The sequence below is a fragment of the Solanum verrucosum genome, unplaced genomic scaffold (genome assembly GCF_900185275.1).
Source record: "Solanum verrucosum unplaced genomic scaffold, falcon-dt-bn FXZP01000064.1, whole genome shotgun sequence".
Classification (NCBI taxonomy): Eukaryota; Viridiplantae; Streptophyta; class Magnoliopsida; order Solanales; family Solanaceae; genus Solanum; species Solanum verrucosum.
Genome location: NW_026020144.1, coordinates 2,758,936 through 2,770,612, shown reverse-complemented (window position 1 = coordinate 2,770,612; position 11,677 = coordinate 2,758,936). Strand labels below are relative to the sequence as shown.

At 35.3% G+C, this 11,677-nt stretch overlaps 2 protein-coding genes across 3 annotated transcripts; one reads left to right on the top strand and one right to left on the bottom strand.

Annotated features, from left to right (window-relative positions):
• The first annotated feature begins 647 nt into the window (after nt 1-647).
• LOC125827790 (pathogenesis-related protein 5) lies at nt 648-1,661 on the top strand. Its single transcript, XM_049507124.1, has 2 exons — nt 648-736; nt 948-1,661. The coding sequence occupies exons 1-2, from the start codon at nt 685-687 to the stop codon at nt 1,637-1,639; spliced, it is 744 nt and encodes a 247-aa protein (XP_049363081.1). The 5' UTR covers nt 648-684; the 3' UTR covers nt 1,640-1,661.
• A 1,263-nt stretch (nt 1,662-2,924) lies between these two features.
• Nucleotides 2,925-10,991, bottom strand: LOC125827773 (uncharacterized). 2 transcript variants are annotated; one of them, XM_049507099.1, is made up of 16 exons: nt 10,452-10,991; nt 9,358-9,705; nt 9,129-9,269; nt 8,880-9,012; nt 8,647-8,760; nt 8,414-8,562; nt 6,938-7,030; nt 6,730-6,790; nt 6,244-6,576; nt 5,893-6,019; nt 5,712-5,811; nt 4,698-4,767; nt 4,444-4,596; nt 4,259-4,354; nt 3,567-3,886; nt 2,925-3,445 (listed from the first exon to the last, which is right to left on the bottom strand). In XM_049507099.1, exons 1-16 carry the CDS (start codon nt 10,581-10,583, stop codon nt 3,263-3,265), a joined length of 2,553 nt encoding a protein of 850 aa, XP_049363056.1. In that variant the 5' UTR covers nt 10,584-10,991; the 3' UTR covers nt 2,925-3,262. The 2 variants fall into 2 exon arrangements, with proteins under 2 accessions (XP_049363056.1, XP_049363057.1); XM_049507100.1 differs by lacking the exon at nt 10,452-10,991 and adding an exon at nt 10,197-10,315.
• Nucleotides 10,992-11,677: the final 686 nt, after the last annotated feature.

The window sequence follows — 11,677 nt, the reverse complement described above, 5'->3', positions numbered from 1 at the left end:
TTCAATCCGTCCAATACTAAGTTCTAAATTCATTTTTATTTTATTTTTTATAATTTGTGTGATTATCTAATGTTTTTTTTTTAAAAACGCATAGAATATTACTATATATAACAAGTAAACCAAAAATAAAAACATATTTCAAAAATATTTGAACAAATATTTTTGGTGGTGCATATATCAAGCCGATATTAAAACATGTTTGATTAAAAGTCAAAATAAGTTGAGTTATCCAAACCTAAACAAATTAGACGGATCATAATTTTATGGATTGATCGTACCGCCCTATCGCTAAATCAATTACTCGATGAAAATTAATCAGAGAATCATTCTGTTTTTCATTTTTCCTTCCTTAACACTTACTAATAAATATAATTACACTAACTTTTTTTTCATATTCCTTTTAACCTACCTACCTAAATATAAACTGATAAAAGGATCAAAGGGAGTGTCATATATATATATTTGGAAAATAAATCTGAGGAAAAAATAATTAACAGCGTAATCTTTGCGTGTTAGCAGTTAATGCAATTTACCCACAATAAATTAATTTCCTACGTGGGTGGGTGGGGGTCAGGGGTGGGGTTATGGGAAATAATGGGCTATAAATAGACAAATTACTCAATGCTTAATACTCCAAAATATAACTTTCATTTGCTTAATTCTCTGTTTATTCTGCTAATTACAATGGCCGCCATTCATAATCACTCTTATTTTCTCCTTGCCTTCTTTATGTTCGGTAAGTTTTTATCTCTTTCGTAGTTACAGCGATATAAGGTTCATCTGAATCAGTATTTTTAACGTGATTTTTGGTATTTAAATTTATGTGGACGCATAGTTTAATGATTTAATGATAGAAATCTCGAAGATTGAATTAGTAGAGCTTAAATCATGAATACGCGCAGAAAATATAGAGCATGTATGTAATAGTTTTACTTACCATTTTGCAGAGGCGATTGCTGTTTCAGCAACACAATTTACACTTCAAAACAATTGCGGCTACACAGTTTGGCCCGGTACACTTTCCGGCAACGGAGTTCCTATCTCCGGCGATTCTGGATTTGCATTAACTCCCGGCGCTACTATCCAACTCTCCGCTCCTGGAGGATTTTCCGGCCGGTTCTGGGGAAGAACCGGTTGCAATTTTGACAGCACCGGAGCTGGTAAATGTATAACCGGCGATTGCGGTGCATTGAAATGCCCTAGCGGAGCCGGCGGCGTACCTCCGGTGAGTTTAGTTGAATTCACAATCGCGAAAACCAAAGATGAGAAGGATTTTTACGATGTTAGCCTTGTTGATGGCTACAATGTCGGTGTCGGAGTACGATCTTCCGGCGGATCTGGTGATTGTCAATACGCCGGCTGCGTCGCCGATCTAAATGCGAACTGTCCAACGGAATTGCAAGTGATAGATAACGGTGCAGTTGTGGCGTGTAAAAGCGCGTGTGCACAATTCAACACGCCGGAGTATTGTTGCACCGGTGTTCATTCGACGCCGGCGACTTGCTCGCCGACGGACTACTCAAGGATTTTTAAGAGTGCGTGCCCTAGTGCTTATAGCTATGCATATGATGATGCTTCAAGTACCTGCACTTGTGCTGGTGCTGATTATCTTATCACATTTTGTCCAACCGCTTCATAATTTTAATTATTACTATTTTTTATTATTATTGTTACAACATATGGGAATACTATTTTTTGTAATCTCCAATTGATTTAGAATAATATTTTTATCATCCTATTGTCTATGATATTATCATTTTATAGTTTTGATTTTATAACGTACGATAAATTTGTAATCATAATTTATTTTACTTCCATTTAAATACAATGGAGGATTATGGTAAGTTGGTAATTATGATAATTGTGTTACTGTAATTGGGTACTTACCAAAAGTAAGTATGCACTAGTATGACTATCAAGTAGTTCTACTTAAAACCGTTTAGATATATGAAAAGAAATTACTTAAACATTATGTTTACCCATTTTATTGATATTTGTCTTGTTGAATATGATTCAATCGTGACTATAAATAGAAGTTGTAATTATGGCAAGATCATATCTTCTTTCATAATTCCTACTCTAATCAAAAGACTAAAAACCGTGCTAAAAATAGAATGTCCAATAACATCGAAAATAATGCCTTTTTAGTACACCCCTTGTGTTAACTGTTAAGTTCTTTTTTTTATTATTTCTCACTCAATATCTAATACACACCGTTGAATCCTCGCTAATTTGATTTGTGCATCTGAATTGTTGATTAAAGATGAAGATATAAATATTTTACTTACTCTCCCTACTATATTATAAAAACAAATAAAGTCTATCATTTTATAATTTCATAATTTTGAGGTGAAAAGATTCTTTCTTGGGTCGGTGTGAATATTGGAAAAATTAGGTGTATCTATCAATACATTGGAGTTCAAAATTGTCTATTTTTGAAATGGAGAAAGAGTCAAATCATTGTTTAATTAAATGACAAATTTAATTGAACAGTCACTACAAAATAAAGACGGTAAGTCAGTGGGATTTGTTCATTTTAATCAGATTGCAACTGAAGTTTAATATTTAAAATAGTTACTTATGTTTTAATCATAGATTAATCAAAGACACTGACATTTCTAATGATTTAAATAATATTCACACCTCATCGACTGTTAAAATGTTCCTTTTGTCATAACAAGTGTGGATTAATTTAAATAAATGATTAAATGTTTCAATCCATTGTAGAACAAACCTATGTAAACATAATAATACCGCAAACATGAGTGATTTCACAGCTCGAATCCAAAATGAGATGTTATAAATAGAAGAAAAAAACCTCAAAGTTACAAAAATATCTATAAAAAATACTATAATCGACTAAATACGAGGAGATTGAAAATTGAACTCACACTTACTACGCAAAAAATTATCAAATCTAAAAGAAAAGTAAAACACAAAATACAATTAATGGCTTCAAGGCCTTGGGCCAATTCTTTTAACTCTTATCCTTTTTTTTCTTTGATTACATTTCCTCTACATCAAGACTTTCATCTTTGAAAGCCAAAATCTCAAATTAGTTTCCCATCCCAAATCTTTTACCAAATGAACACTTGGGATGGGAGAAAAAAAAACTAAATTATGAGCGCTTCGCGCACACATTTTCCTCCTACCCCAAAGAGAAAAAAGCTTACAACACATTACAAGTAGGCCAATGAAAAAGAAAAAAGGACCTAAAACTACCTACAATGTACACCAAATTCATTTTCTATAGTTGGCTCCTCTAAAACCAAGCGTCCAATTCGCCCCAACCTGTGCAAAGACCTTGACCCTCGTGTTCATTACTAAATAGTGTTTGGTCCGAGCAATCAAGTGATGCTCCACATGCCACGTTATATGATTGGCAAGCTGAATGACACACTCGTAGCCGGTTGTCCCCATCCTTGTCACATTTTTGGATTGAGATCTGGTTTTAAGCAGTTTGACAGGAATAATGAATAAATCGTACGCACAAACAAATGCATGGTAGATTTCTTTGAGCTCAGTGTGAAAAAAACATAAGAGTTGCTTTGGATGAAGAAACTTACCCAGCAGGCTAGTCGCTTAGCAGCTCCATCACAATCCCGACCCCTAAAAATGTTCAAAATCTTTCGAGGACCAGCTGGGAATAATCGGTTGTAGTTGGGCATCACCACTACTTCTTCCAGCTGCTGCAAGATACTTAACTCACTAGGTGCACAGTGTTGTCCTGATACATCATTTTGAAGCACATCTTTGCAAACAGAGAGACTAGGAAGAAGCGTGGAGCTATTCTGGCACGTGTAACCAGCATAGTCAGAACAACGGAACTCACAGACTCCATTGTCACAGACCCCACCGTGAAGGCTGCACTGCTCATCGCAAACAGCTGTGTATCACCAATGAGAACGTTAGCTATCAACCCTAACACATCCTTTGACTGACGTATCATTTAGCAGACAAAGAAAGGCATTCACAATTACAAGGTATAACGAAAAGTAGATGTTGTCAGAATGTTATCTTATGGGATCTGATCAAATTTGAAGTTACAAAATCGTCAACCTAATGGTTTCTTCAAGTACCATTACTTCCAAGCTCAATCACAATTTTATTTTGTTTTACGAAAGAGGGGAGGCACCCAAAAGATTTTGAGCTGGTTCAAAGAACTAAGGTAGCGTTGGGCCAAACAGGGGCAAAGTTGACTACTCCTTTTACAGCATAACTAACATGTGCAAGGAAGGAATCAATTAAACCATGTTACCTGTGGAACAATCAACGCCAGTATACCCGTTATCACATTCACAAACACCATTCCCAAGACACTTTCCACGGCCACCACAATTGCCAGGACAGGAGCCTGAAATAGAAAGCAGAAGTGTGATTACACCAAATAAACCAACTTCCCTCAAAAGATTCCACTATCACAGAGAAAGTACGGGAGCTCACGTTTGCTACAATCATGACCACCAAACCCAATAAAGCATCGACATTTTCCACCTAAGCAATCTCCGTTGAAATTGCATGAATTGGGACATTGACTAGACAACGAAACTGGATTCACATCACATAGTTCATGGTAAGCTGGGCAGACGAGCTCACCTACAATTGAGGAAAAAATTAAGTAAACAGAAAGAGGAGATTCATAAATCAACAAAGAGATACTTTAGTGATTGAAGAGAAGTAGCATGATTAATATTTACCATTAAAGCCAGGAAACTGGATAGGTCCACCAGCTTTTGGACAAACTCTCCAAATGCCATCTACTGCTACCTGTGGGAATTTAATCATATATAATAAGCTAAATGTAAGATATCCTTCCCGAGATTCGTTCTTTTTTCCAAAATATAATCTGAGCGGGAAGAAATGAACTAGGACAGCTACCTCAGATCTAGCAATCAGATAGAGGCATCCGGAGATTTCATTGCTAACACTTAAAACTCAGAAGATATTAACATGACACTCACCTCTGTAACATTTTTTTATGACCCAGCGCCCAATTTAGTTCATCATATATTATTGACCTCTTTCCTTAAGAGATAATTACAATATTCACATATTCAGATTGGTTCAGCAATACTATTCCATCTTATTTTAGTTTTGATTTTGATAGGATAAATATGCTATTTCCGTATTTTCCAACTGCTTGTTTTATTGTGTTCAAACAAAAAAAAAGGTATAATTACATATAGTATTCCTCTTTTTACCTCAGCATTATTTGAACTATGGCATTATCATGGATGGTTAGATAGCCTTTTAATATTAGAAGGGTAATATTCACAAGTTTTAACAGTTATGCTTCACAAGAATGTAGATATTTCTTGTAGGTACTGAAGTTTATTCCATAGTATGGCTCGATAGAAATAGAATTATCTAGTATATTTTGGTCTAGACATATCGCAAATATTTTAATAACAATTCTAGGCAGATTGCAAATATTACAAACTTCATGCCTTTAGATCTCCAAAATGCAAATTCGAAAATTGAGAATGCAAAGGAATGGAAGAGAAAGATATATCCAACTATTATCCTCTCATGGTTAAACGTAGCTCTTGAGCTTTGAACCATTCAATCACATCTCATTTATCATTAATGAGCTAATATCTCTTTCTCAAAAAAGAACTAATGAGCTAACATACATTATTTTGGATAGGCAACTAAATCAAAACAAAAGATGAACAACAAATACAGCAGACAAGTAATTACCGAAGTCATACCTCTAACGAATTGTTTGAGCACCTATGCTGATAACAACCATTGCCTTGGGCCATTGAGCCACGTACAAATCCAGAACGCACTAAAGAAGAAGACATGCACCTGTATGGATTAAAACAAAAAACTGGTGAGCTAATATCCGATTAGATTTAAATCTCCAAAGGCTACAGGCGAACGCCTCACCTTGAACTACTTCCCCTCACTTCACCTAACATCCTATCAGGTGCACGAGCACCATTCGTGTCCGTACACGATCCATCAGAGTAAGCAACAAAATAAGTGCAATAATCTGCCAATGATGACTGACCACCTGCAACAGCCATCCACCAGAAGTTACAACAGAAAGCCAGTTCAAGAAACTTACTAAACCAGTAATGTTGGTTTCAAAATAGTAATTGGCATGCATCCTCCCAACAATACTATTAGTCGACTTGTTTCTCAGAAGTTCAAAGTCGACAAAAAGATTGTGTATCCAAGACAAAATCAGTTTTCAATGACAACGAAATATCAAAAACAAAAGAAGTAAAGAAATACCTTTGTTAGCCTGTGGAAAATAACGAGCCCATTGAGGGAGATCCCCACTATAATTCATAATTGGACAATAACCTTCTGCCTCCCTGTTAAATGTACATCCAGATAACTGGGTAGTGTTACAATGATAGGCTCCCTTCCAGTGATTGCAGGGAAAGGTAACGAAATCTGGTCCTTGGTTGCGTCCCCAATCAAGACGGTCAGCCATGCTATAATTAGCTCGGTACCATCCACTGTCCTCAAGTAAAGCAAGAGTCATTTTTGAAACCACTGATCTTGTATCTACCGACCCAGTCATGATCTCATTCATCAATAGCCTTTTCTCCCAATGAGAACCTGCAGCACTTTGTTATTTAAACAATCGATCCATAATTCAAAAAGATATTCATTTAGCAGGATACACTCTATAATGTTGACATCTTTTTGCTAAGAAAATGCAGGAGGGTGTATCTCAGAAGAATCCATTCAATATAGAAGATAAATATCAACCTGATGTACCACGTCCGCCTCCATCTTCTAGCTCAAGTCCAGTGAAATTCTCAGAGAATGCCTGCAGTGTTAAACTGGTTAAGGGTATTCTAACTTTGATGGGTTTAGCTTGGCCCATAAATTTAATGTGGCAAAAAATAACTAGCTAATATAAGCTACAGGAATCAGAGAAGGAATATTGAAGAAAATGAAATACTATAGACTATACCCCATAGTGATGGCGAGCATGCATGATAACTCGAGGAAGCACTACTCGAGTAACCATTCTTCCAAGTTTTTCATCCATTACCAGTTCAGTAACCTAGCATAGAAATGGCAAGTAAATGCACATCAGGCTTCAGCATAACCAGGTCTGAACTAAATGTTAGAGAACCCTCGACTATCTGTAAAAGAGCTTATATGAATGCAAATAAAAACAAAAGGGGGCACAGATGCTCTTTCCTAGCGAATAAGGAAACAGAAGAAAATAAGTAACACTGAAAGGATTTTGGCATTTCCAAGCAAGAAGAAACATCCTTTAGAGATGTTGGAGAAAAGACTAAGAGCAGGGGACTCAAGGCAAATACAAGATACAAATGGAACATGAGATAGGCCACGACACTTATCATAGAGAAAAGGCAATGTTTCGCTTTGCAGAATCCTATATTCCCTGCGAGAGAGATGTTGGAGAAAAGACTAAGAGCAGGGGACTCAAGGCAAATACTAGCTAGATCCAAACGGTATTTGAGATAGGCCACAACACTTATCATAGAGAAAAGGCAATGTTTTGCTTTGCAGAATCCTATATGCCCTACGAAAGAGACAAGTAATAGCATACAAGAGAACAGAGCGCCAAAAGATGTGGAACTAGTAGGAATTAAAGAAGTTTGGGAAAATTTTGAGCATCATTCACAACTTCTAGTTATCCAAATAAATTATTTGTAAGTAAGTTTTGTTATGGTCTTCCAGTAATAAATAAATTCAAGAGAAAAAGCTCCTACTTTGGAGCATAATGTGGACTCCGAACATCATACTTGGCAATCAAAGGAGAAGGGATAAAACACAAGAGTAAGTTTAGCCCCTTTACTAATGTTCAAAAAAAAAAAGTTTAGCCCCTTTACTACATCATTTTAAAAATTAGCCCCTTTAGATCTCTTCCACCTTCTGGTCTCATTTTATCTTTATTCCAACTTGTTTAACCTGACTAATGGATTGTGTTGCATTCTTGAGAAAATAAGATTGAATCAGTAAGTTAACAGAAGCTGATCTTATCAACTGACGAATCATATGCTTAACAAAAACAAAAATTCAATTGACAAATATGCTTGTTCTCAAAAGACAACAGAAGAGCCAACTCGCAGACACAATTGACCATATAAAGGAACAAAATATGTAACAGCTCTCCAAAATCTCATAAAAAGCCTTTCTCTATTGGAGATAATTATAAATTACAAGAAAAGAGTAATTTTCTTTTCTACAGTATAGCTAACACAAAGATATCACTATTTATGTGAATATAGAGTCTATCTTGCGCTGTTTGCTCCTTTACTTGGAGCGGCAATACATATAACTTCTCCTACGTGAAAACATTTTACAAGAGATCACTACTGCAGGGTGAGGGAGATTGTTGCAGTCTATGAACTCTTATTAACATGAGTTTCTACTGGTGCCCCACTGCTTGGGCACATGCAAAAATCAAAATTACCTGACTTCGCCTACGTTTTCTCTCATCACGAAAATGAGCAAAGGCATGAGGATCAAATCCAAGAACGTGCATTACTTCATGTATCAAAGTAGCTTGAAGTAAGGTTTCTGCTTCAGCAGTTAAATGTCGAGGAGCTACATTCACATGCCCTGAAACCAGAAAATCTCAGTTTAGCTATGGTGTCTCTGAAAATTTCATGTGTATTGACATGCTTTTGTTCACGCAACACTCACCAGCAACAGCACGACCCCATTGATCACGCTCACAAGCTACAGCCCATGCAAGAGTGTTGCCTGTTGTTGGCCTTGTAGTCACAAGAAGAACCAAATCCGCATGTGCAACACCCTCTGAAGAATACATGGAGAAAATATGATAATTGAAACATGACAATAATGAACTAAACAGTAAACGAAAATATCATAATCAAATGAGGAAATCCAAGCTGCTGATAATTGAATAAAAGTACCTTCAACATATTTTCTTGGGAGTTGTACACCTCCATCTTGTCCACAAGCAGAATATCCACTTAACCGTAGGTTTCCCTTAACTGGCTCAACAGATAACGCTCTTTTAAACCAATCCGCTGTCTGCTCGAGGGCCTGTATTGCAAATTGCATCCGGTTAAAATCAAAGGCCTTGGCTATCAAATACTACTTACTGGGCATTAGAAATGGCAGTGTGACAGAAATAGCCTTATCAGGAGAAGAGAATAAACCTTGCGAAGGCGATGCCTTTTGTCCTCCCCAGCTATATCATCTAAGGTACAGTTATACCAGCAATCACCATAAACTGGAGGATCTCCATGTGGATTACAAGAAGATGTACCAGAAAAAGAAGCACCTGGTGGCTCCCCAAGCTAATTAGACAGAAAGAGAATTGATGATTTAGTAAGGACAAGAATCAAATTTCTCAAACACACTTTTCAACTGATGATAAGTACTTACCTTCACAATGTCGCCGACTTTTTGACAATCTCTCTCAGATGAATGACCGACAGCATCATAATTCAAAAAGATTCTGATCGGTTGCATGACATCATTTTGTTCTTTGGAAATTTCAAGTAATGCCCTACCTCTACGGTGAGGGGGATTTGAGGCCACAGACTCCTCATACACCTGAGGAGTGACAGAATACACTTGCAAACCAGGTCTTTTCCTTTGTTCAATTATCTGATCATGGATACAAGAATGGGAAATGCTACTCTTGTCTTCATTCTCAAAGTCTTGTCTCAATAATTGATGGTCCGAGAAAGTTGCTAAACTGGTCTCTAGACACAATAGTATAAATAGGACCTAAGAGAAACAAAAAACATCAATCAGAATCTAGCTTGCATTACCTATATGCTGTCCCAGTAACACTTAAACAATTGGAACACGAAAAGAATTATGTCACAAGCAAATTAAGATTAAGGAGTAGATGTTCATAATCTGCAATGAACAGCTATCTCTAAAATCTACATCAACACTCAAAATTCCATAAGCAGCTCAAACCAAAATCAACTTTTTTTTCAGCTCCACAAGCTTACTGAAGCTAATCAAGAACCTTAAGAAACTAACTCTTACCCCAAGCTGAATAAAGTCCATGACAATCAGTGGAAATACAGAAAATAACCCCTCAAGCAGAAAGCCCCAATCTTTAAACCACAAAAGAAGGAAACTTTTACCCTTATTTGAGCCAATTACTCAAATATAAGTAGTTGAACAAAATACCCATTACCCAAAATAAAGAAGAATGAAAACTAAAACTTCATAAGGAACTAGAAGATCTTATAAATGGAAATTACCATAAAAATGAAACAAGTTTTCAAGGGGAAAACAGCAAAAAGAAACTTTCTGAATACTTCAAACTTCAGCAGATCCAAAATTCCTAAGTTTCCAACCTCAAAAAATTTCCTCTTTTTAGCTTCAAAATATTTTTTAAACTATCCAAACAGCTTCCCAATAACTCATACATTCTTACTATTCTTCCTCATCAGCTAACGGCATATAATCCCAAAAAAATGAAATAAACCCTAAATCCCCAATTTAAAAAGTCTTACCTGGGGAAAAAATATAGCAAATCGAAGCTTAGTTGAAGAGCTGGATTTAGAATGAACACTGAGAGTACAAGTATTACTTCTACTAGTACCACTACTACTACCACTACTCCAACACCAAATCTTCAACTCCATGAAACGCTGCGTTTAACAAAACAAACCATCAAATCGCCGCCGTACACGGCGTTTCTCCGATCGATTCCGTTTTCCAAAAGAAATGCAGACCCCTCCACATTATACAAACAGATGTGTGTATCTACACCCCTCTGAGGTGAAAAGATTGAAACTTTATAAATCTTGAACACACCCTTTTGAAAATAAACAACAATGAGAAGAAAAAAATCAAAAAAAAAAAACTCAGTTCTTGAATATATATGTGAACTGGGTTTTTCTTGGTTCTGGGAAAAAGGGACTACTATCTTAGCTTCTTGTTAAACAGTGAAACAAAAATCTGTACATTTTGTGAAAGCAAAGTTTCTTGTATTTGTTTGGACACTGAAAAATTAATAAAGAAGAAATATTCAGAGGATGATATGAAAATTGTGTATAATTTAATATATATAAAGTATACTATATAATAAAAGTGAATAAGAATAGGTAAGGGTGGGTGGAGTTAGATCGTAATATTTTATTTTGATTAAATTAATATTTTTACTATATGTTTTTTTCAATGAAAAAATTTGTATAAAATATCATGGTTTTTAGAAAAGTAACCTTGCCTTTTCTTGAAACTACTGAAATACCATTGCCTTTTTGTTTCATTACAAAATGAGTGGCTTAGACAAAATTTCCTAACTTCTTTAAGCTCGAGTCTAGTCATTTTACTTTTATAAAATAGAAATAAAATTACACTTATATTACTTTTTTCAAATTTTATTTATGAAATTACATTAAATATATGGTTATTGTGATTGTATGTACTTGTTTTGATATGTTTTATCTACACGTTTTATTATTTTCATACTTTACTTGTAAATTATATTGAGTAAATAACTACTATTATAATATAAACGTAATTTGATATGCTCTATTTGAATCACGTACTTTTGAAAATAAAGATATGCTAAACTTTACTACTTTTAGATTTCACTATCTACATTATTATTGTGATAAGTAATATTCTACTATAACCTTTTTTAGAATCTCAGTCGGAGTTAGTAGATTAAGATTTCACTAAATGACATTTGAGTAAATTGTTAATTATGATTTTTGTTTTATTGGTATTAAAC

Coding starts and splice junctions, on each gene's coding strand:
- LOC125827773 (XM_049507099.1), bottom strand. CDS start 10,583: ATGGAGTTGAAGATTTGGTGTTGGAGTAGTGGTAGTAGTAGTGGTACT. Junction 9,706..10,451: donor TTGCTATATTTTTTCCCCAG/GTAAGACTTTTT, acceptor TGTTTCTCTTAG/GTCCTATTTATACTATTGTG. Junction 3,887..4,258: donor TGGCGTTGATTGTTCCACAG/GTAACATGGTTT, acceptor GGTGATACACAG/CTGTTTGCGATGAGCAGTGC.
- LOC125827790 (XM_049507124.1), top strand. CDS start 685: ATGGCCGCCATTCATAATCACTCTTATTTTCTCCTTGCCTTCTTTATG. Junction 737..947: donor CCTTGCCTTCTTTATGTTCG/GTAAGTTTTTAT, acceptor ACCATTTTGCAG/AGGCGATTGCTGTTTCAGCA.